The sequence below is a fragment of the Staurois parvus genome, unplaced genomic scaffold (assembly GCF_062004578.1).
Source record: "Staurois parvus isolate SC_StPar_1 unplaced genomic scaffold, SC_StPar_1.0 ptg000239l, whole genome shotgun sequence".
Classification (NCBI taxonomy): domain Eukaryota; kingdom Metazoa; phylum Chordata; class Amphibia; order Anura; family Ranidae; genus Staurois; species Staurois parvus.
Window position 1 is genome coordinate 2,129,364 of NW_028318035.1, and position 20,436 is coordinate 2,149,799.

The 20,436-nt window shown below is 41.9% G+C and overlaps 1 protein-coding gene across 2 annotated transcripts in view; it reads right to left on the reverse strand.

Moving 5' to 3' along the window:
- Positions 1 to 20,436, reverse strand: part of AKT1 (AKT serine/threonine kinase 1) — a 207,780-nt gene that overhangs the window by 27,291 nt on the left and 160,053 nt on the right. For both annotated transcript variants that reach the window (XM_089680299.1, XM_089680298.1), the window contains exons 9-10: positions 18,943 to 19,068; positions 15,729 to 15,857 (exon numbers count right to left, since the gene is read on the reverse strand). In XM_089680299.1, the coding sequence (XP_089536425.1) occupies positions 15,729 to 15,857; positions 18,943 to 19,068 (255 nt within the window). The remainder of the gene's footprint in view (positions 1 to 15,728; positions 15,858 to 18,942; positions 19,069 to 20,436) is intronic.

Consider the following 20,436-nt stretch of genomic DNA (forward strand, 5'->3'; position numbering starts at 1 on the left):
CCCTTCCCCAGGTGTCAATGTCATTGCCTAGTGATGTGGACAATTCCTGTTGACTGTCCATTGGTGGGTCCTCAAAAGGTCCTTAAGACTGCAGCAATGGTGTGATGAGGGGTGGCAGCAAGATCAGGCAGAAACAGGCCTTGACTGCAATGATTGATCATCGGTCTTTACACATGGTAACCTGGAGGGTCACATCACAGGGGCTTTGGGAGGTAGGAGGTGAGACACTGGGGGGAAAAAACAGCTGCCCAGAGATGAGCTGTAACCAGGGGTATCTAAATTGCTTGAAGGTTGGTATTGGATCTCTGAATGGTTAAGAAAAACAGAAACTGGATTCTCTAATAAACCTTAAATCAAAGTAGAGGACTTGACTTGATGTGTCAGAAAATGTAACAGTCAATAACTGAACTAGATTGATGGCTCTCCAAGCAACACAGAAATTTGACTCGCCTGGCTTCAAGGCAGTTAAGCATTCTCTTGTCAATTGATGCCCAATTCACCAGTCCCCCCTTATAACATTTTTATTACCTGTTGATCCTGCTAGTACATTAAGCATCACCTGAGCTCTTGGTATTGCTGGGCTGTCTAGCTCCTGTACAGCTAGAAAGGAAGTATATCTGAAAATGCTTATTACCTGGTTGTTATGCTGCCCTCCGGCTTCAATACCATGAGTCAGTCCCCAGTATGCAGATCAGGAATGTCAGATTAAAATGGTAACTGGTGTTTTATAGTAACTGCGGCGCAGATGCCAGCTATGCATAATTCCTAAATATTCTTGGCTTTACTCAACTCTTCTAGAAAGCGGAAGTATTCCAAAGCATTCTTGTATTGCATTTCAATCTATGCATTTGAGCTGACACATACGTTACCCAGTGTATATTGAGGCATGGAGATCCTGCACGATGCCAATAAAATGGCAATTTGGAAAGCCAGGTCTGGAGGGGAATAGAGACGGAGCTTTTACATTTCTGAGCCAGAGAAGAGCTGAGACAAAGCAGGCCTCTTATCTTCTATTCCCACGTCTACACACACAATAGCAATAGAGTAGCCCAGCTGTCCTTTTCTCTATTATCCTACATTTTTCTTTTTACCAATAGGCAACTTCAGTGACTTCAAAGCATTCAGCTGCCCCTTACCAAAACACTGCACATTTTATTGCGATTGTAATATTTTGCGGTGTGGCTCTGCCTAGGAAGCCATGCTGTATTCATCTGTTCATCTGTTACTAGTTGACCTTGTATTGTACGTCAGTGACAGTACATAGAGTAATGAATCCAAAAAAAATTTTGCTACTTGCAAAAGGGCCTGTGTGTCTTTGCACAGCAATACAAATGGCCTTATTCATGATAAATGCTGAACAGTCGCTATTGGGGAATGGCCTTTGCACCTCGTTAATACCAACAGTACTGCTTAACTGAATCAGAATGGCTGTGTCTGCTCTCTGATTGGCCAGCTGATAGGAGAGACTCCAATGGGATGTCCTAGCTGAAAGTCTTGGACTAGGACTGGTATAGAACAACTGAAACTGAGTAAACAGGCACCCCCAGCAATGAATTGAATGTAGTTATTTCCTCTATATGGAAATGATACACAGGATCTGATTGATTGCTATGGGAAGCAGCAATGGCTGTGCAGGTGGGGGTGGGGTGGGTAATGGGAATGGGTAACCCATACCTTCCCTTATCACTTTATTCATTACTATGGGTGCTCTGAGTTATTTTTGTAACTTTTACCTAAAAGTTACTGTTGCTTGCTGATACATAGATGTATTCTTGTAATTCATGTACTGAATTGTAAATGCTCTTCTCCATTGGTCACCTGTATCACAGGGAATATGATCAACTTCCCTGCTTAAAAAATATACACCAGGCCAGGGAGGTCGGGACCACGGGTCGATGGACGGGTCCCCTCCTTCAATTCTGAAGGCTGGAACACAATAGAAGTTTTGCATATAAGAATGCATAGCGTTGTACTAATTGCCTATTGATATCTGTTTATTATTTGCGTTGTTTTGTGCTGTTTCGTATTGTCTTTGTAATGTGAAAAACTTAAAAACAAAAAAACCATTGGATAAAAAAAATGTACACCAGGCCAAAAAGGAAAACAAAAATCATTCCGTACATCTCTGAAATATATGCACAATTCCCAAAATGCCATCCCTTTAAAAATGCTGCATGTATACAGAAATACCTGCCAAACTGCCAAAAATCCAGTGAGCGCCTAATTCCATAATTGAGCTGTTGTACTGAAATCCCAAGCAGCGTTGTCAGCTATACCCACAGGACTTCAGAACACCTCCCCCTCTCATCTCTAGAACATAAGGGGGAGTAGGCAAGGCTGACAATATTGCATGAGGTTTCAGTACAGTGTGCCAGCTCAGAAAAAAGGGCTATGAGCTCACTGGATTTGTGGCACGATCAAAGGGTATTTTTCTGTACTTGGTGTTTTAAAAGAAACAAAGCATAGAGAAATGTGCATTTATTGCAGAGGCATACAGCATATGTTTTTTGTTTTATATTTCACCCAGACATACATGTTAATAACAGCTGAGTCAGTTAAAGGCATAGTCCACCTTTTGCAAAAAATATTATAAATGCATCCACATTAATAAAAGAAAAAAAACATGCATTAATTAATGTTTACATTGAAGCCTGCAGAGCACTGCAACTGTGATCAGTGTATTGGGGGTTGCCATGCACAGGCTCCTGGATGTAACCAATGGACTACAAGTGCAGTGACGTCATCACATTTGTGCTCCACTGAGATCTGCGAGCCCCTCTGCCGAGTTGACAGATGGGCAAAACCCAAAACACAAGAGGACACTCGGGAGAAGCAACCCATGATGGACGGGGTGATTTGAGGGTGGGGGTTTGGTTAATGTGACCACGTTTCATGTTGCACCTTTTTCTTTAAAAGGTCAAATTTTATTAATTTTCAGAACAAACAGCATACAGATATGGCAGTAAGGCACAAGGTTATACAGCAGCAATGAAGTATCAGAGCATGCATGCCAATACAATAGTAAACGTATGTGCATCTATCGGATCTATAGACCGCCTGTATCAGGACTGAAGCCATACACTTCCCAGATATGCAGATTGCATAGGTAAAGAAAACCAAAACTAAAAAGAAATAAAAATAAAGAAACCAACCAACCACTGCTGGTAACAGGTATACTGTAAATCTTAAACACTCCACGAAAAAGATACTAAAAGGGAAAACTTTGCTCGGGAGCATACAATACAGACTTATATTGGGTTAAAGGGCCTGGAGTTTAGTCCTCCATATTTCTGGAAACCAAAGTCATCCAACCTGTCCAGATTTTTTTCAAATTTCTTCCGACAGCCCCTAGAGGTATAAGCCATTTTTTAGATAGGTAAGGCCTTTTCTATAGTTCAATCCAGAATTGGATCGTAGGAGGAAAAGATGCCTTCTATTTGCTAGAGCTTTTTTAGCATAAAAGAATAGTAACCTAGGTAATGTTTTCTGTGAGCCATGCATCTCCTTAGCAAAGTTACTGAACAGACGGCTAGTTTGAGTGCAGGTATTAGGAATTGACAATTTTTTCTTCCAAAAATTGAGTAACAGCAGACCAAAATTTCCTAACTCTGAGACATGCCCAAATCATATGAAAAAAAATCTTGAGTCATAATGAAACTGTGGGGAAACTGGAGAATCCAATTTTCTCATTTTAATTAGCCTACTAGGAGTATAATAAATTTTATGTATCTAAGCTGGATCAGTTTATCTCTGGGCAATAAAACGATGGGAAGTTGGGTCTCAATTTCTTTCCAGGCCTTGTCCGTAAAGGAAGGACCATCAGTACGCCATTGCCTCTCAATTCTCTCCATCCTCGAAGACTAGGAGGAAAGTGACATCAAATAGTATCTAGGGATTAACTTAGAATGGTCATCTTCTATTAGAAGTGCTTCAAGTTTAGAGGCCTGCATGGAAACATCTCTCAACCCAAATTGTGCAGCCACTGCATGCTGCAGGTAGCAAAACGGAACGTTTGTTTGGGATTTCAAACACCACTTGCGGAGACAAATATGGCTGCAACATATAACATGTTCAAGAACAGTGAACAAATGACTTTCTTATCTCTCTACTGTTTCAGACACGTCAGACCTTACTTACAGACTAACAGTAAGCAGTATCACTGTGCAGTATGACTAAGCAGGAAAAAGAACCATCATGTGTAACACGCAAAACTGACTGCCCCCAGGTACATCATTTTTTTTATATGTTAACCATTAGAAACGAAGCAGAAGCATCAATGCCAACCATACAATGCTTCTCATAAAAGCCTCCTTGTGGAATTTGATTTCTGCTTACAATTTTGCTATCAAATCAGTATTTAGGACTTTACATTTTTGGTGCTGTAGATCTACATGCTTCACTGTAATGGTTAAAATATTCCTAGAAATTAGATAACCCTCTGACAATGCAATGAAACTAAATCAAACATTGATAGAGAATTATAAAAAAAAAAAAAAAAGCACCCACACACCACAACCTATCAGAGCTGATACAAATACATTGGCTTTTAAAAACGCTCAAGGTGCTCTACAGACACTGGATGGTGGCCAACCGAGGATGCACAACCTGGATACCAAATGATGTTTTTCGAAATAGACCATTGTACAAACATATACACTGGGTGAATGTGCGTATTTATCCCTATAGACAAGAGATGATAGGGTTCAGCCAGGAATCAGACCTGGTCAATTACCTCTGAGGAGGTAGAGACTGTCTGGGGTTGGGTTGACTTCCAGGCAAGAAGGTAGTGGCTGTCAGGGGTCAAATTGACTTCTGATGAAGAGGCAGATGCTGTCTGGGGTCAGGTTGACTTCCAGATCTCCCCTTATTTTCTAATTACACTACAATTGGCTAGATTGGGAATGAATGGTAAGTAATAGATCTCATCTACTGCTCTAGAGGCTGCCAGTGAACCTTCTATATATGTCCACACTACACTGATCTATGACCATTCCTGTCTCACAGTTGTCGTATGTCTGTGTGACACGCTGCCAAGTCTCTTCAAAATACCCCAAATAACAAAGACAGACAAGTCAGACAGGCTGATCAAAACGAAGCGCATACGAATAGATTCAGTGGAACAAGAAAACATGGAATAATGCAGTAATAATTTAGGAGGTCTTGAACAAGTTGGAATGTGAAGGAAACAAATTTGAAGTAACTAGAGGTGCTTCACTATTGTGGCAGTGTGAAACACGTCATTAAAAAACAAAAACTGTTTAAAAAGGAATGCGCAGTCTTCAGTCCTCTTGTCAACACACACGCACGCACGCACGCACGTCAGAAAACCTTTAGAATCAACATTTTCTATGGGACACTATACTACAAAATACTCCCACAAATGCAGTCCATTGATTGCAAACAAGAATACACCCCAATGAAAGTCTTAGGAGAAAAGCTAAATTTTAGACAACAAAATCTTAATTAACAAGAATTTAACTACAGGTGAGTCTAATTATTCATGAAACAGGTTTCCAGCAGACAGTTGATTATAAAAGGGCATTACTTAAAGAAAATCCTTCCCATTTCATGCTGTCAGCAATGGTACCACATGGAAGAAGAATGTCACTAAGCCTGAGAAAGAAAATAATTTCTTTATACAAGAAAAGTGAAGGCTACAAGAAGATCAGCAAAGCTTTATCAGTCAGAATACTGTGGCAAAAGTGCAAAAAAATTTGCAAAGATGGCACTGCAACTATCTCACAGAGACGTCCAGGCCATCCATGGAAGTTGTGACACAATACGGCGTACACTGCAGAGGAATGGCATGTATGGGTGTCGTCCGCGAAGGAAGCCTCTCCTAAAGCCCATGCACAAAAGAGCCCACCTAGAATTTGCCAGGGCCCATGCTGAAAAAAAAGACAACTACTGGGACTCTACTCTGAAGTGACGAGACCAAGATAAATGTTTTTGGAACTGATAGCTTCAAAACAGTTTGGCATCGCAAAGGTGAGGAATACAAAGAAAAATGCATGGTGTCTACAGTGAAACATGGTGGTGGCAGTGTCCTTCTGTGGGGCTGTATGAGTGCTGCTGGTGTCAGGGAGCTGCATTTCATTGATGGTATCATGAATTCACAGATGTACTGCTCTATTTTAAAAGAGAAGATGCTCCCATCACTCAGTGTCCTTGGTCGTCGTGTGTTTTAGATCCTTGTCATGTTGGAAAAGTGCACATCTAAGGCCACTGTTGCATTTCTGAAGAAGAACAGGGTGAAAGTGACTCAGTGGCAAAGTATGTCTCCTGATCTGAACCCAATCGAACACCTATGGGGAATTCTGAAGAGACAAGTTGAGCATCACTCTCCATCCAGCATCCAGGCTCTAAAAGAGGTCGGTCGTTCTTGAAGAATGAAAAAAGATAGATGTTTCAATATGTTGTCAACTTGATCATTCCATGCCTAGAAGACTTGGTGCTGTCCTTACAAATTATGGCGGTCATACAAAATACTAGATGGAGTAGTTTTTGTTGGCAGGTATATTCATTTTTGAATCAACTAATTTGAGTAAAACTGAAGATTTTGTAATCAAAGTTATATTATTAACCTTGCTTTCATGTAATCAGCTAAACAAATGTTCTATAAAAAATGCAGTTTTGTCAAAATTTTGGAAATTGTTACTCTGTTTGTTGAGATATTGATTAAAATCTTACCTTTCAAAAAGGGTAGGGTTTGAAGGTGGGAGGGCTAGGGAGCATGAACGCTATTCCTTTTGCACCCTAAATATGGAAGGTAAGCACTGCAATTAAAGTTTGAAATGCATGCTTGTGCATTCCATATTTTCATTAATCTATTAAATGGTTGTCAGTAGATCAGTGAATGTGATTAGTACCGCTGCTTGATGACTGTTGGGAGATGCCAAGTAGACCTTCAGCTTCTGATTTGTAAACAACTGGGTAGTTCAGGAGCCTAACTGATTGGATAGAAACTGAACAGATTGTTTAAGCTGGCCATAGATGGGTACAATTTTGAACAAAAATACTTTAGAAAAACAAAGGAACTTTCTAAGAATCTTCTTTTCTCATCACTGGGTCAAATCAACACTTTTTTCAACCTCAGTGATGAGAAAATTGGAAGGAGCCGGATGGAACATTGTTCTTAAACAAATGTTGCGTTTTTCGTTTGATAAAGTCAATTCATTCCAAAATCAAACAAATTCTTTTGAATGACCATCGAGAATGAGAATGTTCTGAGAACTTTTGTACAAATTTTGTCTAAGACTTTTCCTAAAGAAGCCCATAGATGACTGCATTTTCTTTCCTTCCACCACAAGGATCCTTGCCGGCTGGCAGAACACAATAAATATTGCTAGTGGCTAAACCACTAGAAGCAATCGAATGTAAAAAAAAGACGATGGGCTGGTTTTACCAAAGTCGATCAATGGATTGACTTGGGTACAATTAGCCTGCTCATGCAGGGATCGAATCTTGGCCGGTCCCTGCAGAACCGGACAAATTTCAATCCATGTATGGCTGGCCTAAGACTTTTTGTTGTAAATTTTATCCATCTATGGCCAGCTTTAGACACTACATAGTTAGTAAATCTTAAGCTGTCCATACACTATACAGCCTGACTGTATAATCTCTTTCAGATTTACTGGACCTATGTAACATGAGGACAACTCTAAACAATCGATTCAATTAGTACAGGGATGTTGAATTTGTATCACCCAACGCCCGGGACATGTAGTTCCAGGCATCCGGTAGGTAGCTTTTTTTCCAACATTTAGCCCTGCTGCGGTCAGGCAGCAGGGCTCACCTGTCAGGTGAAAGCATTCAGACGGCAGCACTGCCATCTGATTGTTTTCACACAGTGCACCACGGTGCCAGCCTCCGCCCTCCCGCTTGTGAACTTCTCCCCTGCTCCGTTTGCCCATCTACGGGCCCGGGACTGGCTCAGTGTGTGCTGGTGGCTAGAGGGGAGGGGAGGAGAGCGAACATGTCCACTCCCCTCCCCTTCTTGTCCTGACCCAGAAGTCCCCATTCACAGATTCCAGAATGTAATGAAGGGTGATGTACACTGCATTACATTCAAGGGAGCACAGGGGGACATGCAGGGTCTTTTAGACCCCGGATGTCTCATTAAAGAGAACCTTTCACCAAAAATATCATCACATAGGGGACTTTATGTCCCCTATGTGATGAAAATAAGTAAAAAAAATATTTTTTTCAATAGTAAAAAAATAAAGTTGCACCCAAGCACATAACATCCCCTCAAACAAACAAAAAAAAAAAGAAAAAAATTGAGCCCCTCCCCCACACGTGCAAAAGTCACAGCGCGAGCGCCGGGGCGCCTATGCCTGAAAATGTTCATTGCAATACATATGTTACATACCACTGCACACGCCAGAATGAGGGCAATAATTCTAGCATGAGACATCCTCTATAACACTATACTGATGACCTATAAGGGGCTTTAAAGGGTCGCCTATAGAAAATTTAAGGTTTGACATGTTGGATATCTATTTACTCGGTGGAACCTCATCTTTTATATTTTAAAAAATAGGGTAATTTATTGCTTTTTTGTGCCCTAAAATTAATTTAAGTGTATTTTTTACTGAAATTTTGCATATCCTAGACCTTTGCAATATCATGCGACATAAAAAATTGGAACTACCACTAGTTCATTCTCTGGGGTCTTTGCCTTCAGAATATATGTTTGGGGGTTTTGTGTAATCTTCAAGCCTAAAATGATTTTTTAAACTTGTGCAAAAAACGCAAAAATGGTTCTGGCAGCAAAAAGGATAAACTCCTGTTCCATGACGAGCATCCAATCGGTGCTCATTACACTGCAAGGCCTCTCCCCTCCCTGCTAGTTCCTGGGTGCGGTGCTGGAGGCAGGCAGGGAGGGGAGGAGGAGACATACAGCGCAATGTTAAAAAAATTAAACGTTTAAGTCACCATAGAGCCCCTTTTGGTTTTAAAAGCCATGGACATTCCTAACAGCACCTCACTTTTGGTTACAATTTATTTATTTATTTATTTTTTAATCAGGACAAGTAGATTGTGATGCGAGACAAGTAGATTGATGCACTGATTTAGCCCCTGAACAAGTAGTTTTATGCAAACATTTCCACACCCCTGTACAAAATCAAGCTGGCCTTGCACTCCATAGCCGACGGTAAAAGGCAGATCATATTGCATATATTATATGTGAGATTGTATAGTCAGGTTGCAATATTTGTGCAATATTTATGAAGACTATGTTATACAATCATGTTAGACCTGACCACAAAACTGGCACTGAGAAAGGCAAGCAGTAAGCAACAATCATTGTTACAGTCCTAAGCAGGAAGCAGAGTCTACATACTGTATGTAATGAATATACACAAAAGTTCTGATATGAGTATTTACAAAACATATATGTGTACATAAAGAATACTTCTGGGTGCAGCTGGTGTTACAATGCACTGCTATTAATTACAGTAAATACAGAGAAAGGGAAATGTCAGTTGCCCACAGTGACTATAATCTGTCAGATCTTTTCAAACCACCACTGGAAAAGCTGTCCGGCCTTATATTAGCTGCAAGACAGACACCTTCAATAAGCTACCCTTGTCACTGTAATTCAGACCCCTAAATTAACCCCCCGGCACATATTGTGCCAGCATATTAATATCAGCCGTGCAAATTTCCTGGGGAGGTCAGCGTGATTGCCACACGCATCTATTAACGACTGGCAGTTCTATGCAGAGAAGTCATATGCTAAACCCGGCTGACCATCAATCCACTAGGAACAGCTCTGGACAGCTGTAGCCTGGAATTTACAAGAGACAGCACAACAGCTGTACCCACTATAATCGAGGGCACATCAAAGCCCTACAGATCGCCAGCGCTGCTGCTCTTGCAACAGATTCCAAACAGAAGAAAAACACAAGCAGGCAGCAACTGCATAAACATCAGTGCTGGGTTCAGAAAATATCATCACAGTCATCTGTGCCCAAAAAATGGGGCTCTTGCCATTTATTAGAACTAGAAACAAATCATCCATTGGTGTATATTCCTCTGTTCTTTGCATGCTATCATATAGCTGTGTAATAGCTCAGGGGGTACATGCAGCTATGCAATAAGGATATAGTTTCCCATGTGCCAGGCTTTTGCTAAGCTGGCCATATTTCCCCTGCAGATCAGTTTGAGAATTAAAATGGACCTGAACGGAAAAAACATCACCCTAATCAGCACTTGGAAAAAAAAAACAAATCTACATTTTGTTCAGAATTCCAATTGCAATAGGAGAGCGAGTTTCCTGACATTTGACATATGCACACCTGTGACTTATACCTCATAGCTGTAAATCTGCATTGCAAGATCATCCATGGCTGCCTCCTCACCATTCTCCTTGCTGGAGAGGAAGCTGTGCCTGAGGATCTTCAGTGAAAGAATCTCCTTGTTTTTGCTTTATCTTTTCAGTGGATCTGTACTTCTGATGACTGGTGAAGGAATAATCAAGAAGCAGCAGAAGAGGTATGAGATCACCATTCGCGGCTGCTCTGATATAAGGAAGCAACACCCTTCCTGTACCAAGATGGCCACCTCCACACACAAAGTGCAGAACAAGGCATGGCAATCCAGCAATGAGGCAAAGATCAGATGCGGGAAGTCTTCAGGCAATACTGGTGACTAGCCCTTTACCCTTTTCTTGCCTGTTTTAGGCACAGCTTTCAAGTACAAGTCCCTCCAAGGCAAGAGAGGAGGGAGAGTAAGGGCCACACATCCATCCTTCACCTAAAATTCAGCGTAGGTCCAAAGACCCACACCCATGCAGCCATGAGTGAAAGCACATATTGGGGAATTTACTAAAACTGGAGCAGACGGAACCCGGAGCAGTTGTGCATAGTAACAAATCAGCTTCTATCTTCTTCAGCTTGCTCAGTTAAAATGGAACTAAACCTTCCTATCCTTTACTGCCAAGAAAGCTGCCATCTTAGCCATTATTTGATTTGCAGTTGCCATGGTGCTGCACATGTGATCAGTTAGGACATCAGCTATTTGATGGTTTGACAGTGCGGTAAAGAGCATAAGCAACTGTGACAGTTATATTCCTGACAGGCCTTCATTTGGAAAAACAGATTGATGGGTTAAGTTCCACTTTAAGCTTTGAAAATGAAAGACAGAAGTTGATTGGTAGCCATGCATAGCTGCTCCATATTCTGTTTGCTCCATTCTTAGTAAAATTCCCCTCACAGAGTGCAGTGAGAAAAACACAGAGAACAAATAAGAAAAAATAAGAAGGGTGTATCTGTACAATGGCTAGGCTTTGAGCTTGGTAACAAAAATTGCGCTGATTTCGGCAAAAGGCGTTAAGCAAGAGGCAATGACCAAAAAACAAGTGATGTTGTGGCCTAGTGTCTGTCTTCACTGTGGGGTCCCAAGCCCATAGTGATACTAGGAGCACGCCCAGGTCGCACTTAATTCTACAGGCTCTCTGCCTTCCCAACCCCAGGCCAGGCAAGGTAGCACCGCTCAAATCATGACCCCCATCATACTAGCAAGGATACTATACTGCCAACCAACTATCAGAGCCAAATGACCAGAATGATGGCAGAGCAGCCCTATTGGACATGGATAAGTTCATTTTAGTCAAAAGGCTGCTAATTTTCAGATACTTTAAAAAATGAATACCAAACAGTTAAAGCCCATCATGGCCAGAATTATCTGTTGGAATCTTCCTGGTAATGGGACCTCTCAACCAATACAGTCACTTGATGAGAGGTTCTAATAGGGAGAATGAGGTCAGTCCAGAGCTTGTCAATCATAGAAGCAAACCCTCCACAAAGCTATTTCCAGACTGGTTTGTCTGACATACGTGGAGGGGAAGTGTCTACTCGAGACATCGATTAAGAAACATGTACAAGAATTGCAAACCCTGATAATATACTAAATTACTTTATTTAAAAGGTTTTTTCAGCATTACTGAAAATTGTATTCCTATCTATGACCTCTCCAGACCCCCACAAGGCTTACCACTAGGACCACCAGAAGGTTAAATCTGGTATAATACTTTTCACTAATAGGAGCATTATATTTCTATGCCAGACCAAATCATTTCCTTTGGTGAAGCACAATGTAGAAGGGCCCATTGATACCTCTGCATACACTGAAGTATGTGGCATTATGGTAACTCATTCACTTTAAATGGTCCATAAACATATCTCAACACACAAAATTATACATCTTCAGTATTCTGACAATATACCACACCCCAATGCACGGAGAATTTGAGTATTCTGTGACCATTTATACAAAGAACTTGGAGCGCCACTCAAAGCACTATGAAACTTCCTTCTGCAATCCAAAGCACAGATCAGGCGTCCACATTCAAGCAAGCTTATCCAGACTAGCAAAAACAGATTGGAAGACAGAAGGGGGAAACGCCACACACCAGAACCAGCCACTATATACACTCACTGGCTACTTTATTAGGTACACTTTGCTAGTGCCAAGAAAATATCCCCCTCACCATTACAACACCAGCATGAGCCTACAAGGTAGGATGGATCCATGCTTTCATGTTGTTTATGCCAAATTCTGATCCTACTCTCGCTTTTCTATCATCTCGAACCAGCCTGCCCATTCTCTTCTGACATCAACAAGGCATTTTCGTCCACACAACTGCGGCTCACTGGAAATTTTCTCTTTTTCGGACCATTCTCTGTAAATCCTAGAGATGGTTGTACGTGAAAATCCCAGTAGATCAGCAGTTTTTGAAATACTCAGACCAGCCCATCTGGCAACAACAGCCATGCCACGTTCAAAGTCACTTAATTCCCCTTTCTTCCCCATTCTGATGCTCAGTTTGAACTTCAGCAAGTTGTTTTCACCACTTCTAGATGCCCAAATCATGGGGCCCATGTGTCTTTGCCCAAACTCAAAAAAGCCTATGAAAAAAAGGTACCAGGGGCATCTCATGGGGCCCCCTACTGACCCCGGGCAGTGCCCGAGTTTCCAAATAGTCAGTCCGCCCCTGCTCCTGGCTATGTTCCTCTAGTGTGTTTCGCCCCATCTATAGGGATTAATCAGAGAGGTACAGTATTCTGTGCTGCACCTGGTCAGGAAGGTATGCTTTTACTGTAAATGTGCATTGGGGTGCCAATAAATTGTATGTAAAACTTTAAAAATGATTTTCTCTTATTTGCTTCCTTTTGGTCTTTTAAATATACCATTAAGAGTGATTTGTTATACCAGCTAATAACCACGCAAAAAAAAAAAACAAAGAAAAAAACAACTGATCACACCTTAAATCTATGCTCTCTGCCTCTGCTGACTGTTAGTTAACAAAACATTGCACCCCCAAGTTATAGAAAAGGAGATGGAGCGGTTTTCAGTAGTCCTGTCCAAGGATAACAACACTGATTCAGAGCACTGTCACCCTAGGACAGCAAATTTGTTACTGGCAGGAGCGCCAGGTGAAAATAAAGGATAAAAAGAATACATTTAACCACCATATCCAAGACTGGTAAGCTGCAATAATTTACATTTTTGTTGTAACACATTGAGAAGGCAGGTTTTGCAGGCATTATTGTAAGCACAAAAGGTGTGAATCCAGCCATAAAGCAGACCTTCACCCATAGCTTTCATTTTCTATATTATTACTCCTCTCCACATTTTATTTCAGACTGATAAGAATGACATATTTGCACTTCTATCACACATTGTACATGAGCAGCAGTGGGGTTTTTTTTTAGGGGATCAGCTGCAAGAAACCTGCAGCTCGTGAGGATATATACAAAGATAGACGCAGTATCCAGCGTGCGATGGTGGATTACAACAGACAACACTGAATTTAAAGGGTTACACTACAATTACAATACAGAAGGAATAGGAGGGCCCTGTTTCCTGGTTGTGTGAGTGCGATTTTTGAGGACAATCCAGCCGACAAGATACGAAGGCATGAAGTTCCTGTTTAAACTCCCTGGGGCCAGATTATGGGGTGACATTTTAAGTTGTCCTGGAAAACCTATTAAAGTAGAACTATGGCTTCACAAAAAAAAAAAAAAAAAAAAGTACATCTGAACTTCCACTTTCCTGTTCATCCCCCTTGCAAATCCTCAAAATTCTGCAAGTGAAGACCACCTAATGCAGCTTCTTGTGATAGTGTGACAACAATGCTGCACTGCTCCTGAATTCAGTTCTGAGTTGCCACACATGTAGGCTGTGCCTGCTTGCTCTTTAGGCTCCATTCACACTTGTGCAACTTGTCATGTGACTTTGGACATGACAAGTTACAGCCAATTATTTTTCAATGGCACCCGTTCAGACTGGTGCAACGTAAATTTGCAGTGATTTTGAAAAGATCCCTGCACTACTTTGGTGCAATTTTTGGTACAACTTAGATCCATAGAGTTTAAAGTTGGATTGAAGTCGCATCAACCGGGAAGTCACACAACGTTAGAGTCAGATAGTGTGAAACGTTCCTTAAAGTGTTACTAAACCCACAACAGTAAAATCAGTCTGTATATGCAATAAAGCATACTCCTTATACCCACTGCGGAACCTAAGGGGTTCTTACTCCGCATTGTGTAAAGGCGGTTTGATCCTTTCTTCTCTATTCCTCCCCTTTTTCAAGCAACCAACACTTATCTCCAGGCTGAACCATAGGCATGAACATGCTTAGTTTGGTGTATATTGCTAGAGGTTTTTTTTTTTTTGGGAGAGTGCATGTGATCAGCACAGGGCCAATCAGCACTGTCCAGACAGAGGTCAGGGGATTTCCATCCTCCTAGAGCAGAAAGAAAACCCCTCCTACAAGCTTTAGCTAGCGCTGGGCTGGACACTGATAGAAGTCACAAGACTGCTCTAACTGCTGAAGGAAAAGGTATTTAGCAGTTTATATTTACTACAATAATTGCATTTCCATGTTCTGTGTATTGTGGGAGACCAGATATAGTGGATGCAGAGTCCAGGGTTTAGTAATATTTTAATGGGATGAAACCTGTTGCAGGCGGTGTGTCTATTGGTATGGTCACTGCTGATTCACATGTCTGTAGCTTGTCATGGTCACTGCTGATTCACATGTCTGTAGCTTGTCATGGTCACTGCCGATTCACATGTCTGTAGCTTGTCATTGTCACTGCCGATTCACATGTCTGTAGCTTGTCATTGTCACTGCCGATTCACATGTCCGTAGCATGGCATTGTAACTGCCGATTCACATGTCTGTAGCTTGTCATGGTCACTGCCGATTCACATGTCTGTAGCTTGTCATTGTCACTGCTGATTCACATGTCTGTAGCTTGGCATGGTCACTGCTGATTCACATGTCTGTAGCTTGGCATGGTCACTGCTGATTCACATGTCTGTAGCTTGGCATGGTCACTGCTGATTCACATGTCTGTAGCTTGGCATGGTCACTGCTGATTCACATGTCTGTAGCTTGGCATGGTCACTGCTGATTCACATGTCTGTAGCTTGGCATGGTCACTGCTGACCCAGCCCCCCGCCCCCATCCCACACTTCTTTCTGGATAGGCAGCATTGCCTGTGTTGCTGAAACCCTCCCACTGTGAGCTGCAGTGTCTGGGAGGGGGGAGTGTGTGAGATACCAATGAAGGAGTATTTGTCTGGGTCAAGGAAAGTTTTTGATCACTCTATAATTCTTGGTTATCACATAGTATCTGGATTCGGTTCTGAATTCAACTGGCATAGAGGAGTCTTTTGTGGTACTTTAAATGCAAATAAATGTTATCCACCTACTTCAGGAGCGAGGTATTCTGGGGTACCGCAGAACGTCTTCATAGTCGCCCCATCCTTTATGCCTTCTTTGCAGAGACCAAAATCTGTTATTTTTATGTGTCCATCTTTGTCCAGCATAAGATTTTCCAACTAAAACAGTAATAGAAAAAAAAAAAAAGTATAAAAAAAGAATCTTGGAGAAATCCTCATTGTGTTACTTTGGCATTCCACACACAATCTAACACGCAGATGTGACGCTCCCCCCCCCCACCTCACATCTGTCTGGTGCCTTACCTCAGATAACCCCACCAGTAAGTGCAGAGGACTCCGGTGCATAACAAAACACTAATTCACATCTCCTGTTCAAAGTGCTTCCAGTGAGGGAGGAGGATGAGGGCTTTATTTATAGCACAAGACAGGTAAATGGAGCACTTCCACCCAATCTCTCATTACACATACGGTTTGACTTCAGTGTTTTGTAAACATACCGCACCAGTACAAAACATTGGCTTAAAATCCAACAATGGATGCCAAAAAGCCTATGAATAAAGGTCAGACTTAAAGACTTTCTAAGGGACGCCTGCGTGTACCGCTGCCATCGGTTATCCTTAAAGGGCAAACCCAACATATCCTTTAACAATGCAAGCACTGCAAGTTTATAACAGACTTTTAAAACATGTTTGCTTTTCAAACTGAACCATTTTTTCTGACTTCACTTTTCTTGCGTTGTCATTCCAAGCCGGTGTAAATACTGCTTTGTTTACATTTAGCCTGTCTACAGTCTGCATGTTATCCCAAAACAGGACTAGATCGAATCTCGGCTGGTTCCTGCTGAAACATCTATGGGAAGGCTGGTTGTGCTGAAATTGGTCCATCAATCGATTGGATTTCTTGCATACAATCACTACCGAGGGCTATAGCCGCCAGCAGTGACCATTGTTTTCTGCGGGCAGGGAAGGCTTCCAGCCAGCAGAACATGATAACCCTGCGGGAGGGATTCCTGTTTCAACACTTACTCTGTTGATGGGGGAATCAAGCTATTTTCTTTCCCTCCACCCATAGTGGAAGGAAAGAAAACTGCATAGTATATGGCCTGCTTAAGAGGGATAAGGAAGGCAGATGCTCCATATTGCAGTTTGATTCAAACTTCAAGAACCACGCACTGTTATTTATGTTGCACTGCACTCATGCAATCACTAGAAACACAGATTGCAAATTGCTGGAAGAAGGCAGCCTATGGCTAGATTTATGTTTGGTGTAGAAAGCCAAGCAATCCTTGTAGGTGTGTATTTTGATGTACACTATTGGCTGGTTGGAATCATATGGGATGGATAACCCTTTTCGGAGCAGTCAGATCGGTTTCACTAGGGATTACACAAGTGCAGTGCAGCAATTATTAGCATTAATGACTTTTGGAACAGATGGCTTCTTTTTTGTTCTTCCTTTTTGCTGGGTGCAGAAGCTACTAACCACTTTTTAGGGAAATACAATCTTAAGGAGGACAGTCAGTAAGGACCTCTTCAAATCTATTCATCTACTTGCTAGAAACAACCTCGCAGTGGCCTAATAAGTTCACATGAATAAGTCTCCAACGTGGCAGAACGGAGCAACAGGGTAATTTTTTTTTTTAAATATTTGATCATTTAGCTGTTGATGACCTTTATCATTTAAAAACAGCCCACAAGCTCTAGTCCAGTGACTTTACTGGATGATGTCATCAATCTGCTGCAGACAGGAAGAAGCCTTTCCTTAGTCTCCCCTCCCCCATTGATCAGACTGCAAAGTGAGAGGCTGCACGGTGTCAGACATCAGTGAGCAGAGCACCAGTATTTACATGACTGTCATGTCTATGCTCAAATCTCAGGAATTAGATGCTTACTCTAGAGAATACCTGATTAAATATGGCACCGCCCTTCATTAAAGAAAAACAAGGATATGTGGGAAGGCGGGGTGATGTGGTAATAAACACCTAATTTACACCTGCGCTGGTCTCTGAAAAGTGGCCTGCAGTGGGTCTCATTTAAGAGGCAGCACTGCCCACCAAACACAACAGGGGGTGTCATTATCACCATGGCATATGTACAACCTTGTCTGGGTGCCTTTGCAGATTAAGGGTAGAGGTGAGGGGCATTAAAACTGAGGCTGTTTTCTTGCATTTTCTTTCTACCTCCCACTGTAAGTGTAAACTAGGTCTTAAAAAAGGGAGTTCTAGCCCCTGCAACCCCCCCCCCCCCCCCCAAATAAAAAATAAAAAATTAAAGACAGCAGCTACAACAACTGAAGCTGCTGACTTTTAATATTAGGGCGCTTCCCTGTCCAGGGATCCAGCCAGAGCAGATTCTTGAATCGGTCACTATCATGACTAAGGGAATTGAGCAGCCTTGCGGTCTCACCACTGGTTTCCTCTGGGTAAGGGGTGCGGGGGGAGTTGGTGTTCTGGGCAAACTTCAGCCTCAATTTGTCGCAGCAAACGGAGCCAGAAGTAGGAGCGGATAACTGTCAAAATTAAGTACCAGACCCACCCTTCCCTCCAAAAGGTGATAAAGGTGGCAGCAGTGAGGGTTGAAGAGGCAGAAATCCAGACATAGATGGATTGAAATATGACTGGTTCAGCAGGGCAGGGGGGTTGTAGAGATGCTGATTTACCGATTGACTTCTGTACAACCACCCTGTCAGGTTTCCTCGCTCCATCAGCGCTGCAGGCAATAACCTGCAACACTGATCAGTGAATTGGGATGGTGGGGAAGCCTCTCAGTCAGCAGAATACAAAGGCTCAATGGGGAACGTGTGGATGGGGGAATCAAGTCATTTTTTTCCCTTCAACCCTCTGGATGAATGAAAAAAAAAAAAAAAAAAAAAACATCTATGGGCAGCTTTACTCTTCCAGATTCCTAGCATGCGCAATTTATATGCATGCACAATGAAAATTGTATCTGATGCTAGGTCAATTAGTGCTGGCCAATTAGTGGCTACATAGGCAGCACATATGGTGCTGTGTTGTAGTGTAACATATTAATGTGTCCTATAAGATCCAATGGTGCCCTAGCAATACAGTATGTGCTCAGCTCTCCTTTATGGTCCTCATGTCCATTAGGTCCTAGCCCCTGGCCAACAAAGCCAGCAAGGTGCCTAATCAGATTCTGAACATTGCTGTATCTGACAGATCTACGATGGAAAAAGGGTTTGACATAACACAGAACTCGACCAAAACAAAGTCATAAAGTCACTGGGTTACCTTTAAATCTCTGTAAACTACATTTTTCTCGGAGTGAAGATAATCTAACGCAGAGACAATTTCTGCTCCATAAAACCGGGCTCGATCTTCGGAAAATATACGTTCTCTTGATAGATGAAAGAATAACTGGAAAGAAAAAAATCTCCCTGTGACTCATTCATTCAAAATCTATATATAAGCAAACAATCATTAGAAAAGAAGAAACTTAAAAACTTTCTGTCCTAACTTAAAATAAAAAAAAAACTACTCTAAAATAAGAAATATAATACATACACAGCCACCTAATATAATATGTATAGATTGAGGTTTCCTGCAGTTTAAGCACAAGTGGCAGCTTGCTAATAATTCCTGTATATATACACACGTGTGAACGAGATCTGCTGGATATTTAAATATTCCTATCATTAGATGTTAGTGGTTTAAAATCCCAATTTCTATGTATAGTTTGTAATTATATATGTATATGGGGCAGCCATATTTGCTCACTACATATGTAGGTTCTGCTTCCTATTTATTAATCCTACAGTGCCTGTGTGCCTCGCTGATCTTCATCTCCCTGAGGGTGCACTTGACAGAATTTGATAATTTATGTTAAAAATACACACCCTGCAGTTCCTAATGATGTGAAACCCTTACAATACCCCTGGTAGCATAAAGATCACGTGATCCAGGCTGCCTAGGCTTCGAGTCACAGGAGGTGGCTCAGGAGTGACATTTTCCTGTCAAGGTAAAAAGCTGTCTGTATTTATCACCAATTGTTTATTAGCACCCACATTTAAAGTGGTTGTAAGCTATATTTTTATTCATACTTACCTGTTCTGTGCAATGGTATTGCGCAGAGCAGCCCTAAACCTCTTCTTCTGGTGTCCCTCACCGGTGCTTTCAACTCCTTTCCTTCTCTGTGTTCCCCTATAGCAGTGTTTCTAAACTCCAGTCCTCATGGACCCCCAACAGGTCATGTTTTCAGGATTTCCCTCAGATGAAACAGCTGTGGTAATTACTAAGGCAGTGAAACTGATCAAATCACCTGTGCAAAATAATGAAAATCTTGAAAACATGACCTGTTGGGGGTCCATGAGGACTGGAGTTGAGAAACACTGCCCTATAGGAAGCTGCTTCCTATGATGGCACACCTGTGGGTTCCCTTCCAAGCTGGGCTGTGTGCATCTATAGAAACAAAGTCTCGCTTGCCACACCCACGTGTATTTTATTGACAGCAGCAGTAGCCAATGGTTCTGCTGCTGTCTCAGAGCCTGTGAGATGGGAGAGAGAGCGTACCAGGGCTTCTGCACACAGGCACAGTGCTGGATCAATACAAGACTCAGGTAAGTATGTAGGGAGGGAGGGGGGGGGGGGACAACTAGAGGAAAGTTTTTTTTTTAAACCATAATGCAGGTAATGCATTAAAGTAAAACCTTTTACTTTTAGAACCACTGGTGGAAGTGATGGACAATCACTCTCCAATGGGCACACAAAAACACGTCCTAGGCATTC